We start from the raw sequence: 26,828 nt of genomic DNA, 5'->3' as shown, positions 1-26,828 counted from the left end.
GCTGAATGTGAGATTCTCCCTTTAGGTTCTTCGTCTTCTGTCTAGATATAATCTTTGTGGTGTTGATGGTGATACTGTACTTACAAGTTTTAGAATTATATTAAAATTCAGGTAATTATTCTACCAAATGCAGGGTGTTAGAAAAAATACTAATTTGCATTTGTTGAATATTCATATCAGTTATCAAAGCTGTTAAATAAAATTAGTGTAAACGTACGTGTGTGTGTTTGCACGTGTGGCTGAAAAAAAAAATCTTATTTTCCATTTTTCTGTCCACTCCTAAGTAGAGGAGTATTTACTGCTGCAGTCATACAGATATTAATACAGTTTTCTCCATCTGACTTTCTTTTAGCACACTGATTTATGTCAGTACATGGACAAACACCCTGGAGGGCTTCATCCAGAGAATGTGAAGGTAAGAGTCAAAAAGAGCACACATTCAAGGCAAATGCAGTAGCAGTAACTTTGCAAAAAATGTCATGCCAGTTGTTTCATAGAAACTGATTGCTAGCTAAAGGGAAAATGACTGGCATATGAACTGTATTTTTAAGTATTTGTTTTCTTTAAAACTAATTACAAATTCAAGTATTTGAGTATTTGAGCATACCCACAACAGAACTTCTGAAATTTTTAAAATTGACTCAGAGCCAAAATATATTAGTGAATGCTGTTAACAGTGTTGGTAATCCCTCCCCTCCATTCGAACACTTGCTCTTAAGACAATACTGCCCTAAAACCCCAGGGTAAATATGCTTTAGGCTGTCAGTGCTAGATCTGCAGTTAGGTAAGTCAGTGTGGGTTCACCAAGTTTAAGGGAAGTGTAATTAATTGTATTAGCTGAATTGTACTGCTTTTTATATGGACATATAAAATCTTCCCTAACCTTTTTGCTTGCTTGCGTGGATCAGATCAGCATTTTTATAGCTGATCTCACTTCGGAAATTTTTTTCCTTCTAAGGTAGGTACTGAGAATCATCACGCAAGAAAGAGAGAGTTTATTAGGGATTTGATGGAAAGATAGATGAGTAGAGACTTGATCCAGTTACTATTTGGGAAGTCAGCCAAATGATTTTAGCATCAAATGGAAGCCAACCAGACATGCAGAATGTGTCGTGTGTGTATAGATAACTCAGATGATATTTGTTACACTTGTCTTGCACTTTGACATCTTTCCCATTGTTGTTCTACTTTGGAAGTGTTTAAGTCTTCACTTGTCATACTGAGAACTTTATTCCAGTATTTAACTTACTGAAATGCAGAAGTTCATGAAAACTCTGTCTCTTTTCTGGAAAAGTCAGAAGGCCTGTTTGGTTTTAAAAAAAAAAAATTATTTTAAAAGGAGGCTGTATTTTTTTCTTCTCCAGTAGCTGATCATTGTTGCACATCATGTAGCTTCATTAATTTTCTGTGTTCTTTGAATGAAAAGTGGCATCTACAACATATGAATTTAGATTAGAATTACTGCCATCTGCAAAACCAAGGAAAATTCCTCCTTAGTGCATATATTTGGCAAAAAAAAAAAAAAACAGAAGTTATTTTTGAAAACACATGGTGTGTATGCTGCAAGATAGTATCCCTGTAATGTCTGTCACTGAGACATTTCACTAGCATGGACAGGGTCTCCTCCCATTACCAGCTTCACAGGGCTCCGTGAGTGTGGCAGTAAAGGGGGTGAGGTAGGACCTGCTTTTCAACCCCTAAAACTTCTGAGCATTCTTCACTGCTCAGTTTCCTAAGCAGAGTTTCAGGTGTTGAATGTGCTTGTTAAAACCAGGGGGCTGTGTTTCATTTCCCCGTGTGGATACTTTTACATTCATTTCTCTGAGTTTTGGATTAAATGAAGACTGGCTTTGAAAGTTCTTTGTGCTGCTTCAGATTTGTAAGTCTTACTCCAAGGCTGCAGTGCTGTGTAGCTCAAGTTCTGATATGCAGTAGTTGATGTGGCTGTAATTGTTCCCTGCTAAAAAAGATGCCATAATTCACATAGCTGTACTTTTATTTCATCATATCAGGGCCCAGTGAGCTTGTCTTTGAGCAGGATGGATATAGACAGATAGCTGGGCTTGCTAGTGCATCATTCCTCCAAATTCTGAGAAACCTGTCTCTTAAAACAGGAGCCTCAGAGGGAACTGCAGCAGCAGCATTTCCCTTTTAGATTTTGCTGCATGTATTCCTGTGGCTATCTGTACCATCTAACAGTGCTTAGCAACATTTTTGATGCTTATAGACACATTAGAAATATTTATTTGAGTAGCTAAGTATAGAATCCTGATGTACTGCTGGTTCAAATTTTTTAAAGTCCCAATGGATTATTTATAAAAGTAAACTCAGCGGGGATGGGGCGGGGGGGGGGAGAGGAGTATGAAAAAAAATTTGGAAGTTGGAGCAGATGAAACTTCAATCCACAGATGAAACATGAGCAATCCCGTTGAACAATTAACTTTTTTTCCTCTTAAATAATATTGATGAAAATCAGTTATATATATTTGGTAGATTCTCTTGCCAGGCTGGCAGCAAAGGCTAGCCTTAACTGCACAGTAATTATTAAAACCAGGCATGACAATTTGAGGTCCTACCATTTTAGTGAGTGAATCAGCCTGCTTGGGATTTTCAGTGCAATACCTGCTCTCAAAGCTGAGTGAAAAATATCCCAAGAGAGTGATTTCTTTAGCTGGGAGGACAGAAACCTAGTCACATATGCTAAAAATTCCCAGACCTTCATCAGCATGCCAAACTAAAAGCCTGTTCTGCTCTTTTGTTTCAGAGGATGTAAGATGGTTGTTTCATAACCATTTCATTTTAATGCTTTGTTGTGCTGTACTCAGTTTGTTGAATTATACACGTGGGGATCTGAGACTTTGCCACCTGTTTTGGTTTTAGCTTCTGGACAAAGTTGTCTGTTTGGATCCACAGCTGATTTCTAAGGGTTGAGCTGAGCCATATTAATTAGCCTTCTCTTGCTGCCAGCCCCTCCTTTCTAGAGGCTCTTCAGTAATTTCACTTTTAGTCAGACTTTTGGACAGTGTTTGTTCAGAATCAGTGGTTATGTGATCCCTAAATCCACTTAAAAAGCTTCCAGTTGAGCAATTATATTCCAGTAGCAATAAATTAGTCTTGGCTCTCTGGGGCTAACCTGTGGGATTAAGCCATTGATGCTCTCTCAGTATGACAAAAGACCCCCTGCCATTTAATTTTGTTCTTGAGGAAAGTATTGCCTATTGATGGATATTCCTTTCTGGCTTGTTGCCAGTTATTATAAATACAAACCCAAATAATCACACATCTTTCTTTTTCCAAAGAATATGTACAGTAGTTCTTGTAAAACAGTATTTTATAGGAAGGCAGAAGGAAAAACATTATTTACTTACATCTTAGTTTCTATAGAGTATCTTCAGCCTAATTATATTTCTGAGTTTTCTCCGTATTTGCAAGCTAAAGACAATGCTTGTTCCCTCAGGCTTGCTTTTAAATGAAGAATTGTAAATAGAATAAAAATCCAAATTACTTTGATGGACACACATATTGCTGTGCCCTCAGGTGTTGTGTTTGACACTGCCTTTCTTTGTGGTTTTAAATAGGCTATTCGCTGTCACTTAACTATTTTAGATAAAGACTAAGCAGGATGTTATAAGATGTGGAAGTATAAAGAAGAATGTCTCAGCTGACAGTTGTAGAAGTCAGGGGACAATATGCTTAGGCGAATAAAACAATATTGCTTCCCAAAGTATTAGGTTTAGCATTTTTATTGGTATGTATTTATAATTTTATGTATTGACACATAATGATTTCAGGATTTTCTAATTCATGGATGGAGGCACAAGTCTTACAAATAACATCAGGCTTTAAATTCCCTTCAAGGAATTTGTGTGTGAAGCTGTTGTTTTAAAAATGCCTATCCCTGATAATGTTAAACCAGTTATCCTGATGACATAAACGTGGTTAGGTACCTGAAACATCTTCATCAGCTGGAAGGGAAATTGGCATAAAGCAGTTATTTCAGTCCATATATTCTGCAAAATACATTAGCTCCAAATACACAATTATTTACACCTTTGGTAGCTGACAAACTTGCATGCCTACCACTTATTTATAACTGTATACTAATATACTGTGTATGGTGTTATAGTTAGAGATGTTGAGAGGAAAGGTAATCAGTTAATAAGTCCCTGTGTAGTAGGCATGGCCTCATCTTCTCTTGTCTGGTTTTAGAGATGTCTTTCTCAGTTTTTCCACAACTGAAGCCAAGCAATAAATCTTAAATACATGGCCCCACATATAATTATGTTTCTGCTGGAAGCTACTGCTGCAGCCTTGTCCATGACTGGAAATACGAATTGATTTATATGTGTGTCCTGTGGGACTTGCCAAGATGCAAAATGTGCTGTGGCAAACTGAGGTACAAGATTTGCTCCTGACTCTCCCCATGCTGTTCCTCCTGGCCAAGACTGAAATCCATACTCCCGGCATTCTTCCCTACAGCTGTTGCAGCCTTTAGAGATAGTCCATGCTCAACTGGAACATCTGGATTGCTTCCTACAGGAGGAACTCTAATGGGTCAGAGCAACTAGTTGACCCTACCAGTGATTTTTTTTTTTTTTGTTATGATCTTCATTCTGATTTATGTCCCTTTCCATCTGGTACAGGACTATTTCCACCAGTCTTTTGTCTTACCTTCTTGGTTCTCCTGAGCCTTTGTTTGCAGCTGTCCATAAATGGCTCTCATTTTGTAAATTCATAATTTAATTTTTAAGTATCTTTTTATTTGTGCATTTCAGCATGTCCTGTGAAAATGTAACTGTTCTTAGCTTCTTCTAATCTTTGAAGCATCACCTTTATTTTAACTTTTATTCCATGTTATTACATTCCCAGTAATGCACACAAATTCATCTTTATGCCTTGATGCATTTATTTTCTAGTTGAGTTTGTTTACTGTAACTCCTATTACTGGTAGAATAAGTGGAGCAAAGACTTGCATCTGTCATGCCTGCATTGCTTGTTTGCATCCCTGCCTTAAAAATAAATCTATTAATGAAAGCTGATTTGCTTCTTAATTAGTGGTGCAGCCTTGAGATAGCTGTAGACTTTTGAGAAAAGCATCCTGAATTTTTTTTTCTCTCTGCCTTTTTTCTTCTACTTGCAGCGTTAGAGGTAATATTGATTTGCGTGAGCATTTGACAGAAAAAACCCCATCTTTGGCAATATAAAAAGGCACTTGCCTCTGACCCACTGTTCCTTAATCCATGCAACACCAGCCTGAATGACAATGGGTTGTCAACCAGAGAAAAGCTGTCCCTGTCTCTTAATCACTCTCAAAATCTCTCACTTCAGGCAACTTGGAAGCCTGCTGTAGTCTGCTGTGACCAGAGGGGGAAGGAACTTCCAGTTTGTTCTTATTCTATCTAATATTGCTGCACTGATTTGTTCTTCTCCCTGGGCACCTTTTTTCTTCCTAGGGCTAAAAAGTGATAAGAAACAGGCAGACCCTCTTGTTGAGCTTTGCATGCAGGGAACAAGAATATTTAGCCTTCTCCCAGGAGCTTTCAAGACTTCAGCTCTCACTTTTGAGCCTTCCTTTCTCCTAGGAAGCAGGGCACAGCAGTCTTTTGTGCATAATGGGTGGATATTTTTGAAGCAAAACCTCAACTAACTAAGCCCTACTCCTGCCACAACCTTTCAAAATGCGTTTTATCACTGTAATACTGAGTCAGGCTATATGGAAAAATGTGGATTGGAATTTGGGTACTAAGTTTCCCTAGGGTAGCCCAATAATCTCTGTAAAAAATGCTTATGTTTCACCAAAAAAAATGTAATTAGTTTGTCTTAAAACTTTAAAAAAATATTTAAAAAGGAATGAAATAGATATTAGTGAGACATAATGGGATGCTGCAACATTTTTCGGTGCTGAATGCTCAAGAAGAGGTCAGTCAACTTTGTAGCAACTATACAATTAAAAAAAACCCCGATATTATAAAAATATTGGATTTATTAAACCAAGGATTTAATGCTGTTCTCTACCATATTGTATTGAAAATATTGAAATACACTGATTGTTATCTGATATTATCTGAAATCTCTGGCACTTAGTCATTTATGGTATTCATGTATTCCTCTCTGTACTGCAGCACTGTGAACATTGTCCTTAACTAATGGTTGCAGTTTTTAAAGTTGAATCTGTTTTTGTCAGATGAGTAATTTTGGTGTTTAATCACTAATGTGAAAACTAATAATCTGAGTCAAAGCCATAGGGTAGTTGTCATCTGATTTCTTCTGTAAGCATGAATATTTATCACTGAACTGATTACAGCTTTAGGATGATCTGAAGCACAAAGGGGTGGGAAGCATTCAGAACATGCAAGGATTAGGCAGCTCCTGTGTCCTATCCATGTGAGGCTTACTGCACTTAAGTGAAGCAGCTTGAACTTTGGCAGTAGCAGAGCACTGCATACTGGCTCTTGCTAAGCAGTAGCTGCATTTATTATTAGTAAGATACAAACCCATGTGCTTGTTAGAAAAGCATAGTATCTGAAAAGTAGGATAAAAATGCTTTGGGTTTTAGGTTGCAGTTGTGTTAACAATGTAGGCTTCCCTAGCATGTTTCTGTTTTCTTTCCATTGTGTGATTGTATCAACATCTGTAGCATGGACAGGAGGTTTTCGTTCCCCCTTTTTCTGTGGGGAGACATACATTGGATACACGGCCAGTCCTGCATCCCCATGTGACAAATACGTGTCACATGATGTGGGGAAAGCTGCGGCCTGTGAGCACCTGTGTGTAACTAGAGGTGTCCCACCAGGAGGTTGAGTGCCATAGACTTAGGTGCACAGGAAGTGGGCAGTTAAAATCTGGAAATAGATCCAGCTGTGATGAATTTTCATGTCATTGACTCACTGGGATTTGCAGAAAACAGTCTTTAACTCTGAGGTGAAAACCTGCCGTGGTGGTCCTTTTAATTTTATCTGTTGTTACTGGAAGCAAATCTAACTAATGTCATGCTTTTGAAATCTCACTTCTAATCACTAAAATTGGTCATGCTGGTGATGTGAAGTTGAATTAAAAGTGTATTTCAGCAGATATGTTAAGTAAGAAGCAATGCTGTTCAACGTGGTTGAGAAGTCGCTATTTTTCATTCCTCATTCAGTGAACAAGCAGGTGTGCAGCAGACAGAATAATGTTATGCCAAATTAAGGTCGTCTTTTACACATGGCATTGAGAATTGATTATTTAAATTAGACTTTTTAGTTATCAGGCATTAAATATGGCATCAGCATTTCACTCTACTTCATGTCAGTCTTGTCACTTAATGATTTGATAATATGCACAACTGTGAACAGTTAATGCAGAATCTTCATTAGTGTGTTAAAATTCATGCTAGAAGAATGCCACTTTCATAAGTGCACTTGTAATTTATTGTCTGTATGATCTTCATGATTCACATATGGCAAGAAAACATATATATTGTAGGGAGAAAGAGAACACTAAAATTTTTTAAATCAGTGAGGCAACAATTACCACTCTGACCTAGTTTATCATGGAAGTGAGTTGATGAAAGTTAAAAAAGCAGATTCAATTATACTGAATTTATTCTTACTTTTGCCATTCAGAAGAAAAAAACCTGAGTCTTCCACTTACTGAACATTAGCAGATGACTATAACTGATCATAAGGGACTGTCTTTATACTCAGTTAATTAAGCACACCTTCCTCATTGCAAATGACTGTAGTAGTACCCAGAGGGGACAAAAAATGATTAAAAGAGCATCAAAGAGAATGGAAGTTAGCAAATGAACACATTCCAATCTCTTTTCTTTGCAGTTCTGCTGCAAATAACTGAAAAAAATCTGTATATATATTGTTTTAAGCAATGCTGTGATGCACATTGCTGGTGGCTGTATCATATGTATTTCTGTGTGACATTGCCTTTGGTAAGACACTTGTGTAAGGAATGCAGGAGCAAGTTAGAAGCCTTTATAAATGCATTTTAGAGTGAATTATTTTAAAATTCTTTTGGAGAGAACTCAGCTGATTCCAGGGAAGTCAGATAGGAGAAGCCTTTTAGTGAGATAAAACTGATTATGATCCTGGAAATCCTGCAGATTCAAACAGCTAATAGGTTTTTTCAGATTTTACTTATTCGTAGGGATGCAAATTTGTCTCCAGTCAATGCTTTGTTCCTGGAACTTCTTCTTCTGACAATTTAAGCAACAGAGCCTACAAAGCTATGACCTAAAAAGGACAGTATTTCCCCAAGACATAGTTAGAAGTGAAAAGTTGGATTTTATCTCATGGTTATTATCCTGGTTGAAAAGAGGGAAATGAACAGCAAACCAAGAGTGATTAAAAAAGATTGTGCTTGATGAGCTTTTGACATGCTAGCAGAAGTCACAGAGGGAGATTTCTCATTGCTTCTGTGATAGTACGTATTACCAGGTAGTTTTTTCTTATGTTAATGTTTTAAAACAAGTAGTTCTAAAACTCCCTAGTCTTTGGGTCTAGTTAACCCAAACAGAACTGAGTAATGTGTTTGGTTGCTTTTATTTCCAAGGCTGTGAGATGGCACTGTAGTAATTTATTACCTCCTTTTGCCTTTTTAAACAGTCAAATAATTTACAGAAGCCTATACTATCCTCTGGATGATAGGGAGAACTTCACTGGTTGCAAGCTTGAGATGGGATGTCCCAAGTTTGGTTTCTTCCTCTGGTATTTTTAGATTTGATGGCCTATTAAAACTGAATACGATTTGATTGATGCTGAATACACACTTGGGAATTCAGATGATTGTGCGATACCCAGACAGTGTGCTTTGATACACAGAGCAAGCAGGAGCATTTGTGTAATCAGTGATGGGTGATAATAAAACTTGTGTGGTATTGTGTATTGTTTTTCAAAAGTAACCAATAGAGCAGTACAAGCTTGCTAAAGGAAAGACACATTAATTCAGGCTTGCTTTCAGCTTTCTTCTGAAATAATGTTATCTCCTTGTCCAGATTATCTCAGCTTTTTTTGCAGTCTTTCACTTTCAAGAGAGCAGAACCAAGAGTTTTGTGCATCTTCTGCAAACTAAGTTCTTTGTAGCTTTCTAGTTCTGTGTAGCTTTCTACTTCTGTATCTAGGGCCAAGTCTCCTATTCCCACAATACAACGTGAATTAAGGGAGCGAAACTCAGAAAATAGTTTAGAAATCCCTCTGTGCCATCACGGAGACTTAAAAAAGCCCCCCACAGGCATCATTATTCTGTCCTCTTGGCAAGCATCCTTTCTGTCATTGGGGTCCTCAGTGCCTCAGTGTGTGAAAATGGTACATTTTCTGGAGAATCTCCCCAGGCACGTTGTGAATTTCTGCTTTTCACTTACCCCAGTATCCTTTGCCAGAAACTCTCTACCATCTGTGGGAATGGAGGGCAACTGTATGGAGTCATCTGAGTACTTGACACACGTGACTTGTACATGTGTTCCCCTTTATCGTTAGGCTGGAAAGAGGTTTCTGCACCTAAGTCAGACAGTGTCAGCTGCTCTCAATCCCACCCTTTAGATGTGTTTTGCATGGCTTGTGTCGGTGTCTAACTTATAAGCTTGTTCAGAGGCCAGCAGATAGTAAAGCATTCTGCAGCACGTGGGCCACCAGGCAGCCATTGGATGCCTGCATGTAAGGCTTGAGGTTGTACACTCACCCAGACTCATGAAAACACCAGGAAAGCTGGGCTGTTCATCCAGACAGCTACAAGTTTCTCAGAAAACATAGTATTTTATAACTACTACAGGCATTTGGTCAAATGTTGCATATAGTTCAAATGGCTATCCAAGCATTACACTTGGAGGACTATTTAGGTACTAACCCCTTTGTGGAGTTGAGGGCTTTCTCTTGTAAGTTTTAAGTACTGCTAATGTTCTTTTAATATCACAGTCCATAAACCCTGAGTTAGCTTTGACCTGCATGCATTTTTCTCACTGACAATGAAAAGTCTTCATTAAAATATGTTGCTCATTAAAGTGAGAGCTGCGTAACAGTCAGGGGAAAAAAGGTAATTTTTAATGGCTATAATAAATAAGCAAGAGTTGAAGACACAAGTGTTACATTTTTTGTCTGAACATAAAGTCTTGAGCTTCCTAATGTTAAGCTTTGCTGAAAACCTGACTTCTAGGGACAAATCCCTGTCCTGTTTTCTGTCTTTTTCAACTCTCACCACAATGACCTTTGACATTTTGTGAGCCTATTTTATTACCAAAACCTTTGTTTTTACTAATAAGCTAGAAACGGTACACATACAATTTCTTACTTAATAATGCCTTAGTTTGTTTATTGCAGGCTATTCAGTACCTATACAGCCTTGTGTATGACCATGCAAATATTAAAATTGCCAACATAAAAGCTAAAGAGCTACAAATCTGTGTTGTTTTTACCATCATAACCAACCTGTTGAAATACATATTGAATTTGCCATTGACTCCTTTTAGAGTTGTCCTCTGGTCTGCAGGGCTGCCATCCTGGAGCCTTGGAAAAAGGCAGTTCAGCTGCTTGTTCAAAACCCCCTGCAAAAGCCCCAGGCTGAGCTTTCATGGTGATTGGAATTGAGTGAGGTGGAGGAAGGAGCAAGTGAGATGACCATGAGAGGGGGTTTGTTGATTTCAGAGTGGGTGTATGGATAAGGATTGATGGTACCTCACCTAGGAGTCATTTTTGTCCTTGTGAAGGTAATGCAGATAGTCTGGAAAGGGAACGAGTTTCTTGGAGAAAGCTTTTCTCAAGATCAGGAGAGGGAACTTGACTGTGAGAGGGCAGAAGTGCTTTGTGAGAAATCAGAAATAGTTTTTTAAAATTCATCTTTTCTTTATGTGGAGTGGGGAACCACTGGAAATGGAGAGGCCTCCCTTGGTGTTTTCTCATCCCAACCAATCACACAGGGCCTGTGGTTTGCAGAATGCTTTGCTGCCAGATGTTAGGCTTGTGTTCACGTAAATCTTTACACATTTAATATTGACAAATAAAAACAAAGGGGAAGAGAAGAAGAGAAATCAGCAAAACAATATCTGAGTTTACCCTGTAATGAATTCAGAAATTTAAAGTTGTACACTCACCCAGACTCATGAAAACACCCGGAAAGCTGGGGAAACAAAGGGGAGGAGAAGAAGAGAAAGCAGCAAAATACCCTGTAATGAATTCAGAAAGGTTTTCTTTCCCTCTTCTCTTTCATCATCTTCCTCGAAGGAGGTGTGAGTGAATTAATTAACTTTTGTGGAAGTACTTAATGAGTACAGCATGTCTACAAGTTTGGAATAAAACTACATTCCAAAGCTGTCCTCAGGAGCAGATGTTTATTCTGTTTAGCTGTGAAGTTGTTGGGCATTTTTTTTAGCACATCGTGTCAAATCACTTGACTCTTTCCACTAAAGCCAAGTGAAAGACTTTAATAAATATATCTTGAGTTACTACAAAGATTACAGTGCTGTAAGCTACCATGATAATTGAAATTTCTTTGCATATTTAAAAACAATGTTTGAAGTTAAATGCCATTGACTTAGCCTAGCAAACTGGTTATTTTGCCCGTCTTTTTATTTTAAAAAATACATTATTTCGAAGTAATTTAATAGAATTTAATTGATATTTTCAGGCTGTAATGAAAGCCATTTCTGCTTCTTGCTCTTATTAAAATAGTTTTTATGTACCATGAATTCCACTTTAACCACAATTCAAAAAGGAATGTGCATGTTACTTATGACTTTCCTGCTATTCTTTGTTTTTCAGTATTTTACTCTTAGGTTTCCTCAGCACATTGTTAGACCCAACCCTGGCAAGAAGGTGATTGATATGGCTCTTTGTGCCCTGGCTAAATAGCTAAACACAGAGTGTATTGTGTCTGCACTCAGGGAAAAAATGAAATGCAATTAAATTCATTTCAACTTCAGTAACATGACATTTCTGTTTCTTTCATGTCAGCCTTTATGCTCTTCTATAATCAGATTTTGTAACCCTTTTTATAGTGTCTCTTCACTTCAGTAATCACTAAATAGGATACTTGTGTTGCAAGTTAATTAGAAATTCTCGTCTGCCTGACTTTTCCCAAATCTTTGGTGTGGTTTCCACATCTTCCTAGAGAGCACGTTTCACTGTCCTCTGAGCTGTGAGGCACAAAGTCCGTATCTGCTCTTGAATCCTCCATGTTTAGCTTTGGAAGGGAATTTTGTGTTCCCATGTAGAAACTGAAGTATTTCTTAAAATATTTCAGGCAATGGGAAGGGTCTCTGCATTAGGATAGGTTCTTCATAACTGCAAAGAAAACTCCTGGGAGTTCATTCACTCTTTGTACTGACAAAACCCGTGAAGGTTAACACAGCCTATCACAGCAAGTGTCTGAAAGGATGCGGGAGAATGATGCATGGGGGAGATGAAAAGGGAAGGACAAAAGATTTTCTTCATGCAGCTCTTTGTTCATAATTGTAAATTACAAAATACACAATAGTAATGCTTAGTTTTAAGGATGTTTATAGAGCTCAGGGAAGGACTCTAAGAAACCAGGAGAGGGTGAGTTAGGTTTCTGTCTAAATTTACCTTAAAGACTATTGCAAGTAAGTTTCAAAAGTCATCTTTAGGTCAGTGAGAGTTATTATTTCCTCATGAAAAATACATAAGAAGCTCCCATTAAAATAAACTTCGAAGGATAACATCTATTGTACTTGCAGATTTCCTTGGGTACACAGGCATTATTGTTATACTATTAATTTCTTCTTTGTTTTAGCTTCAGTGTCCCATCCCCCAGCCTTATCTCCCCATCCCTATCCACCCTGTACTGTTGTTTCCTATAATTAGTGAAGATACACATCTGTCTTCAGGCTACCACCTAATCTCTAAGGCCATGTGGGTAAATGGAATATAATTATAATTTGGTAGAAACCAAGCCTTCTGCACATTGTTGTATTGCTCTCATTCTTTTTAAAGCAGGCAAATTGAATCTATGATATAGTAGGGCTTGGAGGCTGGGTTTAGTCCTTGCAAAGTAAGTATTTTTCAGATGGAAATTTCATGGTGTTAAATTTGGGCGGGAGTTAGCCAGTTTGGGAGGAATTCTGACACAATGTTACCGCAATGTGCAAGCACCCTGCATATTGTGAAGAAATCACCTGTGGTTATATGCAAAATATTAACAGAGGTCATTTTTTGTCCCCCTCTTTTTCAGTTATTTTTATTTCAGTTGCTGCGAGGACTGTCTTACATCCACCAGCGTTACATTTTGCACAGGGACCTGAAACCACAGAATCTTCTGATCAGTGACACGGGGGAGTTAAAGCTGGCAGACTTTGGTAGGCAAGCAGTTAATTACAAGTCTCTTATAATGTTGTAGGAATGTCAGACAGATGGTTCCACTGATTTCTCTTCCCCCCCCCACCCTATTCCTTAGACACACCTTCTTCATTGTAGATAATTGCACATTTTTCTCCTGAGTGAAGAAATTGATTATGGTCAACAAAATGCTTGATTAAAAGGGAGCAAGTGAAAAACAAATACCTACTCCGGTTCTCTCAAGGAAGATAATGCTGAAAGTATTTCCCTTTTATTTACCATGAGACCTCTGCATTAGAATTAAAAACCTTTAAAAAGAAAAGAAAAAAGTGGAGAGAGACCTGAGGAAATACAGACTGTATGAAAAGCACAATCACTTTATGGGAGCAGCTCTAGGGTTGTGGAGATCTGGATTAACTTTCATTAAATGGTCATTGAAAGAGACTGAAGGACACAAGAATAAGTGTTCCTTCTGTAGAATAAAGGACACTAGGATCACCTGGACTGCTTTCAGTATCCATTAGTTCTTTGTGGGGATGCCTTATGTGGAGTATAAAGTCAGGATAAATTATGCACTGAAATCTTACCCTTTGGCCTACTTTTAAATTTTTAAGCCATTTTCTAGTGGCTACACCAAGGCAAGTACTCTTTCCTCTGCAAACCATTGTGAATGCATATGTGGAAAATGGCAATATTTTTCTTTAGTGGTTTTCACAAAAGGTTGTAGGAATTTCTTTCTTTCCTGTAGGTCAGCTTCTCAGTTACTGATTCCAGCAGAACTTCTGAAGTAAGCTGAAAATGTGACCTATTGGCTTTTTAAAAATGTCTTTTATTTTTATGACTGCTATCCACAGCATGCTTCACATTTCATGCAGCAGCAGTAATGAGGAAACCTTGTGTGCTAATTGGCAATTTCACTGTTAATGTAGTCATGAGGTTTTGTCTTTTAATTAGCGTTACTGCAATTAACAGCTCAGTGTGTATTTGCTGTGCTGGAGAAGGGAAGAGGACTTAAGGTGGACACAGTCCGCAAGAACTTGATTGGCCTTTGGATTGTAAGAGAATTAGAGAAATAGTATTAGAAGCAATTGTTTCCCGAATTATGTATGATTTTTTTGGTTGTAATTTTTCAAAACTTGCTGGTTTTTGAAATATATGCTTGAAAAACATTCCTGCATGTTGCATTTTACTATGAGCTTTTACCTCTTAAGTTCATGAAACAAGTGCATCGTTCAGTGTTCTTGTAGTGAAATATGAGTTAATCCTCTGTTGAAGGTGTTGGGCTGTTTAATAGTTTTGTTGTATCATTTATGTGTATAGAACACTATGAACTAATCTGACTCCCAAGTATCCCCATATTATAAGTCTTTCAGGAGATTGTAATGTTGGTTCTCTAGCTTTGGTGGATGCTGAAAACCATAAAAGATCTCACAAACTCTTTTGTATGCAAAATGTTTCCTGTGGTGTGGGGGTGGTTGCTGAAGCTCTATGGCTTGTGTGGCTGGGGAGAGGGAGGCTGCAGACTTTTTAGCTGTGTTTTTAAGAAAAAAAGAAATCAACGTGCCTTTCACCAGCACTATTAAATACATTGCTGGGGGTGTGAACTGATCAGTGAAATGTCCAACTCAGACATAAGTTGACTCTGTCTGGTAGTGTTGGCTGGTGCTGCCATAGAGCAGAGGACAGGCTGGGACGCTTGTTCATGCCCTGCTGTAGTAGCAAGTGTAGCTATCTTTCACTTCTGATGACCTTATTGCCTCATTGTAGCACCAATATCCCAGTGCTAACATATCCCAGTACTAACATGTCCCAGGCTAAATATCCCAGTGATGACATCAAAGACAGGATTTTCACAGCTTTGTGTTGGCAGGAGTTTAAGGTTGACCATTGTGTATGGTTTTGATAGAGAGACTAGAAATGCGTAAGTACAACCAGAAAGAAATACACAGTGGTAGACATATGAGTGCATAATATTGTGCAGAGAATATTTTTTCTCTTTTAAGTTTGTCCTGACATAACAGAAACATCTGCATAACCTACTCTTATACACAGAGAGATTATATATCTCCTTTTTTTTAAAGCTAGATTTTCTTTCATGGCTCATGACCTCATAAAACTGAAAACCAGATGGGTTAAATTTCTCTTCCAAAAACCAAGATGAAAAATTGGAAGTGATGAGGTTAAAGTCTGAAGGGTCATGACCTCTTTCACTGGAAGCATGAGAAATGAGAGCACACCAGTGCTCTACGTGTGCCCCCGTGCATATTTACTTATTTAAATGCTGTATTATTATAGCCCATCTTCCACCTTCCCAATATGAAAGATTCTTCCTAAACAAGATGTAAAATACAGCCCTATTTCTCTTTATGTTTTTCTCTCACAAATGACTGATTTGCAATAATGTGCTTGGAAAGGAAGTTGGTTTAGATTGTATACTTAATTAATTACATGAGGAGTGGTATGGAAATTAGAAAGATGGTTGCTTTGCTTTCAAATGCACTCAAGGCAGGAGAGAACCTATCAAGAAATCAGTTTCTCTCAGAGATAGGATTGACTTCACTAGCATAATAAATATAAAATCCTAGAGCAAAGGCCTTTTAATCTCTAAGGAAAAGACCTTCAGATTTTAGTTTCGTAAGTTTACCCAAAAAATCAACATAATGTCTGAAGCTTTTCATTTGGCGTCAGGCTAATTTAATCTCTTCACTGTAGGATATCAAATACTTAAAAGCAGGCTAGTGGATCATAGTTCTTGAATAAACAAGGTAAAAGAAAGGCTATTCATGTCTGCCAGTGCATTGCACTGCGGCTGAAGTGGAATCTTTGAATAACTGTGGGCATGTGTTTTTCTATAGCAGGGCTCCCAGACATAGATACTCCACTGTGTGGGAGTGTCTTTGTTCAGATGAACAGCAGTTTGCTTTTCTGTTCATTGTGCTCTAGCTGCCAGGAAATGAACATTTATGAGAAGACTCAGCAGTCAAATGAAAAGGGAGAACAGAATATAGAGGCTTTATCAAATTAAAAATGGATGAGCTATAAAAAATGGCTTTCTTGAGAAGATATAATAAGGGAGACTACATCTTGAGTAATTGTTGCTATGAAAAATAGTCCTTGAACACCATACCTGCATTCTTTTTAAAATTTAATTAAAATTCCAGAGGACAGTATAGTGTATTAGGAATTCTTATGGAATGAAGTGCAAGAATTATTTTTGATCCTGTGGTGTGAATTTGGCGAACTGTCTATGAGTTTATTTCCCCCCCCGCATATGTCAGCCTTAAGTAGAAATAAAGTATTTTAAACCTCTAATGAGTAACACCATAAGAATTTTGCCTCCATCTTCAACAGAAAGACTAGTAATCCTCAGCCCCCTGAGCTGGTAGACATGAACAGGGAGCAGAACATAGCCCCTGCAATCCAGAAGGAAGTAGTTAGTGACCTCCTGTGCCACTCAGGCACTCACAAGTCTGTAGGTCCAGATGGGATTCACATGAGGGTATTGAGGATATTCCATCAAGCAACTCTCCATAATTTATCATCAATCCTGGTTAGCTGGGGAGGTCCCAGGTGATTGGAGGTCAGCAAATGTGACACCCATCTACAAGAAAGGTTGGAAGGAGGATCTGGGGTATGGAAGCAAATACAGGTGAAAGGACCAGAGGACCAGACAAGCTGTGCCAGACATATTGTCTTTGACTCTATGTGAGGGTGCTTCTGGGTGGCCACAGGCAGAAGGGCCTGAGGTGTGAGAAGGGCCCCAGGAGCTATGTGAGGTGAGTAAAGTGTCTGGGACAAAAATGTGTCAAGGTAATGAAGGAGATGGGCAACAACAGGGTGTTGAGGAGGCAAAGGTAAAACTCTGGAAGAGCATGATGGAGTAAAGCAGTAAGTGGCTGTAGAAAATTTAGGTTCCATGCTAGGTGAGTGGCAGAAGTCAAAGCAGACTCAGATAAGGCTGAGGTGCTCTGTCCTGTCCTTTTCTTGGTCTTCATGAATAAGATCTCACAGCCTTTGTTTTCAGAGATGTGGTTCAGGGAGGAAGGGCATGAGTGGAAAATAACTGATCTTGGATATCTTCTTGACCTCTGTGAGTTCATAGAATCTCCTCAGCTGGAAGGGACCAGTAAGCATCATATAGAGTCCAACTTCTGGCCCTGCCCAGGACAAACCCAAGAATCACACCATGCCCCTGAGGGTACTGGGAAAGCCAACTGATGTCATTGTCAGGCTTCTCTCTGTGATCTTTGAAAGACTGTGGATTGAGGGAGGCTCCCAATAACTGGAGAAAGGTTATTGTGTTAACCATTTGAAAGGGCAAGAAGAAAGGTCTGGAGTATTGCAGCTTGGTCAACCACTATCCCTGAGGAAATAATGGAGTGAGGCTTCTTGGAAGTAGCTTCTGTAGATGCAAAGAAAGTGTTTGCCAGTTTAAGTCAATCATGTTTGATCCATGGGATTGCCTTCTGTAATGAAATGGGTAGCTCTGCAGTCTCCTGGTACATTAAGAGTTGGTTACCAAGAGGATGGCGAGGCATAGCATGATGGTGCTCCTTACTGAGGTGCACAGTGGGAGGATGAGGGATAATGGTCATAAGCTGAAACGCAACTGGCTATAAGGAAGGAAATGTTCAGTATGAAAGTACTTCAGCACTGGAGCAGCCCAGAGATGTTATGAAATCTCTTTTTGCTTCCCTTACTGGCCTAAACCTTGAGCAGATTGAACTAGGCGAATTCTCTTTCTTGTGTGGTTCTGTGACTCAGTAAATACCATGCTTGTTTTGTTTTGTTTCTTAATGATTAGATATTGCTATTTAGTTATTGTATATGCTGATATAAATCAAGATTGGGTAATCAGTTCTGTTTGCATGCAGATTACCATACTTAATAAACTCCAGCACCAAGTCCCTAAATAGCTTATGATAATCAGGTAGGAGGTGGGTCCTGTCTTCTCTGTGGGACTTACCAGGAGGGATTTAGTCTTTTTGTGCCTTGTTTTACTCTTTGAAAAGATCCAATAGCAATCTAATATTCTGACACCTCTGGCAACAATGTGGACCTTTAATCAGATCATAGCATAATTACTCTTACATACCCTTTAGTTATGCTTTCTGGGTTGAAAAATACATAGTTATACTTGTAATTAGATATTTTCAAAAAAAATATTTACATAGCTTTGAGGTGACATCACCTTTCAATGCACTGAGAATATCATCAGGTCATTTAGACTTGACTAGCATGTGACACAGTTAAAGCACTTCTGAGTCTGTGAGAGAAACTGGCCAAGTCACTAGTAGGGCCCTTGGCCTGCTTCACATCTGAGATGATCAACCTGCTTCTGGGGTTTGTTTCTCAGGGAATTTCTTTGTGAATCTTCCCTGCAGCTGCCTTTACCTTTCATCTCTTCTGTTAGACCTGCAACAGAAGTGAGCTGCATGAAGTGGGTGAATGTGAAGTTTGAAGACCTGTTTGGTCTCTGTTTTGGATTGTGCAGTTATTGTAAGTGCAAGAACCTTCTGTGTAATCGCATCTTTTAGTTGGATGTGATTCTTTTTAGTATGTATACTGCCTTTTCTCTGTGCTATGGCTCCAAGACACGGTGTATAAACTATGCAGGCAGCTGCATAGTTTAAGTACCTACATAGCAGGCACACAGGTGCAAAGTACAAAGTATGGAACAATAGGTCTAGAAGTATTGTTAGCTTGAGTATAATTTGCAAGGATAGGAAAACTTGATGATTGATAATTTTCTAAATTGAAAAATTTAGAAAAAACTTGCATAGATATTTCCCCTCCCTCCCAATCCGTGCCTCAGTTCTTGGTAATTTTAGTCCTCCAACAAAATCTTCAAACTGCAGTAACACTACCAACAAATTCTTGTGTTGCAAGATGAGTGACAAGGAGCATCAGGAACTTAGTATTTTAATGCTTTAATGCTTGTTTCTGCTCTTTCTCATCTGTGGGAATGGGCTTTGGAGAGAAAAAACAGTATGACATCTTCATGAAAATATCTTTCATTTAGTCTCTCAAATAACACTGACCCTGAAGCTTTTCCTGACTACTTTTTGTTGTCTTTGGGGATCTCTCTGGATGAGTAAGGATCTGCAGGAGATCTATTTTATGGTGAAAGTCCTGCCTTAAGCATTTGCAGTTTTGTTAATATAAAGCCCTCTGATGTAGTAAAAGAAATAATTAAGTCACTGTGATTCAACCATGCATCCTTCCAGATACATAGAATGATTAATAATAGATAACAGGAGCAAAGAGACTTCAGGATTATAATAAAGGGAATTATACTCAATGGAGTTGCAGTTTAAAACTGCAGCTGAGTATTAGAGAGGATGTTTCCGTGCATTTCTATATAGATTTTTCTGTGGAGAGCATGACAGGGGTATGTCATGAGGGACAAGGTTATTCCTGTACAGCTTACTGTTAAAATTGCCAAGACTATGTTGATAAGTTGAAAAAAAATTAGGTTTTTTTTTTCTTCACAGTAAGAATCCCATAAGGGTTTCTTTATAATGTACTGTATAAAATTAATAGGAAAAGTTGAATGGCATAAAAGATTGCTTGCATGGATAACTGCTATGTTACTCCTGTGTAAATGTTCCACAGAGTATCAGTTCTTGAAGATGCTGATACAAGGAGTTGTCTCTGTGCTCAAAGGGCTGGTATTATATTGTCAGTGAAGCTTGATGAAATCGTTAGCAAAACTCCTCTGAGAGTGCCTCTAATTACGTAAGCTGGCTCCCTCTGGTCGCCTGGCTTTAAGCGACCCTAAGGAACATTGCAGCCATTTGAGGTGAGTTGTAGATGCAGCCTGGTCACCCCTGGGGCAGCTGGCCTAATACAGCTGCTGCCCTCCACAGCAGCCCTTCTACAGGCTCTAGAGAAGGGCTGGAAGCTGTCTGGGTATTGGTTATCAGAGGCTTCTGCTGGTAAAGAAAACCGCCTAACTCCAAACATAGGTCCACAGGCCCCTCTTACACCCTGTCTGAGTTGAACATGGAAAGAAAAGAAATTACTCTCCCATATTCCTGCGAGAGGTTGCTGTTACCCCAGGTGCAGCCTGTTCCTTTCTGGTAACAGCCTTTGAAATCTGAAGAATTGGTTCTTGTACCCCTCAGGAAGGACAGTAATGGGCTTCTTTGAGGACTCTAGTTGTATTAAATATCAAGAAATGAAGATGACTTCAGTGACAATGTTGTGAGGAAGTTGAAAAAAACAAAGTAGGAACCTGGCAAGAGAACCCCAAACTGCTCAAACCTGAGTCAGCTTGCAGGTCTTCATAAAGCACAGTTATTTTTGTAATGAACTGTAAACACCCCATTTTCCATGGAGAGCAGGAGCTGCCATTGCTGTTTACAGTGGCAGTTGGGGCTGGAGCAGCAGAGCAGACTGTGTGTGTTTGTCCTGGAATAGCCTTGGTCACCTGCTACCGAGTCAGGGTAAAAAGCCCTTGCTGTCCACACTTTCTACATGCAGGCAAAGTTAGGCCAGAGCTTAGGAGCAGAGCTGATAGATAGCTACGGCACCTTCAAATCTTTTTTCTTGGCAGAAAGATAAATGTTGTAGCCTGCAAAAGCTGTGGGTACTGTGCACCCAGAGACCTGTGGCAGCCTGCCATGTTATTTATTTTGCTTTCCCAGGATGATAGGCTTTCCCTCCACCCCCAGACCTTCCTCCTCCATTTCTAATGGTCTGATTGGCTGCTGTCAGGGAGTAGCCAAAGCTGCATTCTTCCCTTTCCCTCCCAGGAGCAAGGGCTTCGTATGCTGTGCTTGTGACCTTTCGTTGTCAAGCTGAGATCTGTGGTGAAATGGGAAGGGAGATGGGTAGATGGCAGAAAATTTCAAACAACAGCAGTACAAACTGCTGATTTCTGGCATTCGGGCTAAAGAATTTTTTCAGAGGTGAAGATGTAGGAGAAGGTGTGGTCAGTGCTGCTGGAAATGTTTCTTTCTTCTCCTATTTATTTGGTTTGTCATTCTCACCATGAATCTCCATCTAAGTTGCTTCATAGATCTGATGGTTTTATTGAAGTACCAGTTAAATCTATACAAAAAATTACCATGTGAGAGTCAATGCAGGAAGAATCCTTTATGGACAGAAATTAGGTTTCATAGTCTATGAAGAAAGAATAGATTCGACTTGGGTTTACTGTCTGGAGACAGCAATTGCAAAAACTATAGGGAGTTTTTGTATTCAACTAAGACTTTAACTTCTCTCTGCCAATTGTTAATACAAAGTAGAACCACATACTGAAATTTCGTCTGTGCCAGTCTTCACTGATAGCTTTTTAACAATTGAAGTAAAATTCTTTAAATACTAGTCTTTTCAGCCTTTACTAAAGCATATGCTGTAACTTAAGCTCTTCCCACTGAGAAGCACTGTATAGGATTATTGACTGAAAAAGAAAAGTTTTATTTTTAAAAAGCATAAAGGACCTGGAGATTGGTGTGACTCACTGAATGGGTCCCCTGTTAAACACATCTCAGATTACTTAGGGTTCAATCCAATTCTCTATTGTTACAAGTGAGAGTTATATCAAGGCTTTAAATAGGAGGAAAGCATCTTAATTATCCATTAAGGGTAATAAAGGAAGTTGGTTATGACACCATTAAAACAACGGCAATGAAAAATCTGTTTCAGTGTTTTGTACTTAAGAAGAACATGGGATTTGGATGTCATCTGCACTGCAGCTGCTCAGTGCTGTGTTATTATGAGAATCTTTTTTTTTTATTGCGTTTTATTGCCCACCTAAGTGTGAACTAGACTGTTATGTGACAATGGCACAGAAGACATGGAGAGCTGTGACCTGCTGGCTGTACTAAAGAGATCCATCCATCCATCCATCAATCCATCCATCCATCCATCCATCCATATGAATCTGTAGATGTATTTAAAACAAATATTGTTTTATTTGAAAAAAGCCTTGTTCAGTCATGTGATGGTGTTCTCTCAGTTTTATATGAGAACATTTTCTCTTCCTACACCTCTTGCTTCTGTCATAGCCTTAGTCCATGTCCTTTTGATTATCATGGTTACGAGTGCCTGTATTTAAAATATCAAACTTGCATTAAAACTTTATTGTTTTGAAGCTTCTTTGCTTGTTTCTGTTGCAGCAGTTACAGGGAAAAATACTACAGAAGAAGGTACTGCTCATGATAGAGCTTTTGAATATAGGCTTCCGGGTAGCTCCAATAGTACTCTCTATCTTTGCTTTCTTGGTCTGATTATGATTTCTTGGTCTGATTATGATTTTGTTTTATGTTTCCTTATTTAAGAGAACATACTGCATTATATAGTGAGAAAATTATGCCAAGTTTTAAAATTACTTTAATGTCATTAGTGTGTTAATAGTTATGCAGATTTATTTCACACAGGAAATAATCAGCTCTGTAGATATGAAAGGTTAACTGGGAAAGGTGTGGATTAAAGAAGAAAAAATTCATCATCAGTCAGAACAAAAATATTGATATGCAAAGAAAAAGATTAACATGAACAGAACTGGCAGGTCATTAAGAGAAATGTGCCTTTAACATGGTCTGAAATAATTCCATAATTGAGATTGCATTTTAAAGAAACGATGGCTCTGTAATTTATAACATCATTTGTTTTGTCCCAGACAGTTTAAAACCTTACCTTTCTGCAACACAGTCACTTTATATCTATGTAATTCTTAATAATTTATGCATGAGTTTTTTCATTCTTTCTGAAAGACACAGTGCTGGTTGTATTAATATATTCATAGATGCATAATTTGTCCTGATATAAATTAAAATCATGCTTGCAGGGCTACCTGCATAAAGATGAGAGTTTCCCCTGCATCAGTTAGCCTTGATGATAGCCAGAAGTGATCAGGCAGTGCTTGTCTTAGCAATACTTAACACTTCTCCAGCAATTTCCATTTCAAAAACTATACAAATAAATGATAACTCTGAGTATCTACCCTTATTTATATTACAAATAACCAAAATTCGGTTGACCTTTTGGTCTTATAATTTGAAAGACCCAAAGTTAAAAAACTTAAAAGTGGGAGATCAGGAACCAGCAGCTTTATGTCTGGGTGATGTGGGAACATTAACAACCACTTTACTTGGGGAGAAAATGGTGCTGAGTAACTTTTGATTTACATGGTAGGGAGAATGGCAGGTTAGATCTTCACCTTGTTAGAGGTCCTCAAGCTCTTCTCCGAGGTCAGATGTGCCACCTTTGGCTTTTATGGCTCATAGTACGTCAAACTGTACAGCAATTTTTTTGGTGTGGTCATTGGAAATAAGGTAGGAGGAGATTTTCAAATGTAATCTCTTTTATTCCCACCCACAGCCATGAACATATTCATATCCTTCTTATTGCAGCAATTTTAAAGTCACTCAGGCATTGAATTTATTTGCTCTTGTGGCTATATTTTCTTTTAAGTATATGTCATTGCAATGTTTTTTAAGTTATTTCTGGACTTTCGAAGCAGGCTGGAAATTTGGTTCAGCTCTGACCTGTCTGTAGACCTTAGAAAAAAACTAACTAAATAAAAAAAGGGTGGGGGGAGGGATAAGAAAAAAGGTAGCCAATCACTGAAATGTATTTTATAAACAGAGATGCCTAATGCTGGCAATTCTTTGCCCATTCTGTTTTACAGTGCTCAGGATTACCACCAGCTTTGCTACACAGGTTGCAGGATGTGATACTAAATGAGAAATGCTTGCTAACAATTGATTCATACATGCAAACTTGATAGAGTGAATGGTTTAAATAAAGCATGGAATGCTTCAATAACTGTATGGCAGGTAGTATTTTTTCAGGGGTCAAAATACTATTAGAGATCCTTTGCTTGCAATCTACAGGTGATTTTTATTGAGCACTGCATTTAAAAGTACATCCATTGTCCTCAAGTTAAATGAAAGAATAGATAAAAAATGGCCTGATTTCAGTGCAAACAAATTTTCACTTGTTTTATTAGTTACAATACAGGGTGTTGCAGTTCTACTGACTTGCTAGGCTTACATGTGTACATGAAGGACTAGATTGGGATGTAGTATAGCTCCAGCTTTTCCATTCTGGCAGGGGCATTTTAGGGTTCATTATCACGTCAGAGAAAGATGCAGCATTAGGAGCAGTTGTTTTTTAACTACGTATTTCCAGAACTGTACTGTTAAGGAATAGCCTTAATACCCTTCTAATGTAAGTTTTTTATAAATGAAATTGTCTGTTTCCATTTCTGCCTTTTCTTTGACAAAATTGTATTAAGAACTGATTAGGTGGCTCTGCAGGAATATGGATGCCTTATTACTGATGCAAAGTCAAATAATCATTTAGACCTAAGCATATTGGAATGTCTCTCACATAAAACTTTTCTTCTAAGATTTGTGATTCAGATAATTTAAGATGACATACATATTAAACGAGTTTTGAGGAGCAATTCAATTGAACAGGTGAATCTGAGACTCAAGAGATTTCTCTTGTTAGATGTTGCATTATAATATTGCTTTACAGAAGCAACAATGCTTATACAGATTTTCTTAATGGCTTCACTCTTGAAAACAAGGTGGAAACAGTTTTGAAAATTAGTGGAATCTTCAAGGGTTTTTTTAGTTATTTTGTTCTCTGTATTTAAAAAAGCTTTTATATAATTGAGAAATTTTTTTCAGTTTTTTTAATTTTGCACCAACATCTGTTTTCAGATAATTTTTCTCTGACTTCAGCCTGTGCAGTCCAATGTCACTTTAGATGCTGTGGGTGTTACCTAGTATGTGAATGTATATACTAATGTGATAACACATGCAAAATGTACTGGAGTTCTTTGGTAGAACTCCAAGACAGTGTTTTACCTAGTAAGGGAATATGTAAGTTGTGAGGTATCACATTGTAGCAATGACAAAAGTCAGCTAAATATTTTTTTCTATAAATAGTCTGGCTCAGGTACTGGAAGCCGGCTGGATTAAACTCCATGAGCTTAGAGAACTGTTTGTGCCAGGCAGGGCAGCCATGGTTTGTAAGCTGAGGCTGGATGAGGCACCAAAGGCAGCTGTGTTCTGCAGCACAGGAATGTGTGCTCAGGTGACACCTTGGCTGGAAAAGGAGGCACGTCAAACCCACTTGCACTGGCTCTGCAGCACAGGGACCAGGATCTGGTGGACACTAGCCATGGAATTGTGTTTTTTATACATAAGTCGGGCCTTGTATTGTAAGAATTGGTGGTTTCAGCACCCATAGGGTGACAGTTTTTCAGATCCACAGATTCCACTCCTTCAGGGTAATGTCAAATGGCAGCACTGCTTGATTTATAAATAAAATACTTGTTAGATCTGATTTTCAAAAACACTGTTTGTCTATAGATGCTAATACTGTCCTAATACTTGTTTTCCATGTAGCCCTGTTCTTGTTAAACTACTTATCCTAGACAAGTTCAAATAAATTTGCAGCGACTTGATTAGGCTTTTAATAGCTGACCATGACTTGAGATATGCTCTTCATCAAAGTTCTCCAGATCTTTTACAGCTAGATAGGAAATGATGGATCAGCAAAACTGATCCCACTGGAATAAATCACTCCACAGAGTAACATCCCAGTAACCATGCTACTACTGTTGCCTTGTGTCCAGCACTGCATGGGTTCACTTCACTGAGTTGTGGACCCCTCCAAGAGGTGGAGAGAGCAGTACGTGGCATCACCTTGTCACTGCCAGTGTGGTACGGTCAGTTAAGAAACAAAATTAACTGAGGGTAAGCAACTGGGATTAGATATTTGAACATAAAACTGTCAGTGAAACTTATCTTCTATGTTTCTATTTGGATGACTGTGAATCCCTACAGTAGCACCAAATTTTGCTTATTAAACAGTTCTTCAGCTGTCAGGTTTAATACAACATGAAACCAGAAGGATTTAAATGGTACTGATGCCCCTGTATACAACTGACTTGCATCTGGTATGTGTTCAGTCCTCTTTGCACCTGAGTAGAGGGGGAGGCAGTTTGTCTATGTGATGATTTTCTAAAAAAGATTAGTCTTGGAGAGCACAGAAGAAGCATACTTATTTCTTTACTGCTGTGTTGTATTTAACCTGTCTCATGCCATACGTCAAGTACCTCTCAAATGATAAGTTATTCAGGTACCAATTGAAAAGGGTTGGTTCATTTCTACTTGAATGCCAGATGGAGTCATCCAGAAATGACCCTTGCAGTCCTGCTTTTAGTTGTAAAGGTAGAGATCACAGTAAATTGTTAGCATCAAACACAATAGCCTGCAGTAGGTTGTTAGCTTCTGTGTTTGGTGCTTGATGAACTATTATACTTCACCAAATAGGACATCCATAGCTCAAAATTTGTCTCCATACAACACTGCTCTCCTGAATCTCTTTTTTTTTCTGTTTTCTGGATTCCTTTGATTTGTTAGGGGAAAATCCTAACGGCAATGAAATATTTATACCTCAAAACTTTGTCAAAGTGGTCTGTTACCTTTCTTGTCTTCAGCAAGTTCATTAGTTATGTCATAAAATTCCTCATATAAATTATTAGTATTACACAAGTAATTGTCCAGTATTGATTAGGCTCATTCATTC

At 38.4% G+C, this 26,828-nt stretch overlaps 1 protein-coding gene across 6 annotated transcripts in view; it reads left to right on the top strand.

Moving 5' to 3' along the window:
* CDK14 (cyclin dependent kinase 14) overlaps positions 1-26,828 on the top strand; it is a 320,374-nt gene that overhangs the window by 151,693 nt on the left and 141,853 nt on the right. For all 6 annotated transcript variants that reach the window (XM_032112533.1, XM_032112560.1, XM_032112568.1 and 3 more), the window contains 2 exons: positions 353-415; positions 13,168-13,291. In XM_032112533.1, coding sequence (XP_031968424.1) covers positions 353-415; positions 13,168-13,291 — 187 coding nt within the window. The remainder of the gene's footprint in view (positions 1-352; positions 416-13,167; positions 13,292-26,828) is intronic.

Source organism: Corvus moneduloides, chromosome 1, assembly GCF_009650955.1.
Source record: "Corvus moneduloides isolate bCorMon1 chromosome 1, bCorMon1.pri, whole genome shotgun sequence".
Classification (NCBI taxonomy): domain Eukaryota; kingdom Metazoa; phylum Chordata; class Aves; order Passeriformes; family Corvidae; genus Corvus; species Corvus moneduloides.
Note: the sequence above shows the minus strand (reverse complement) of the source record. Positions and strands in the feature narration are given on the sequence as shown.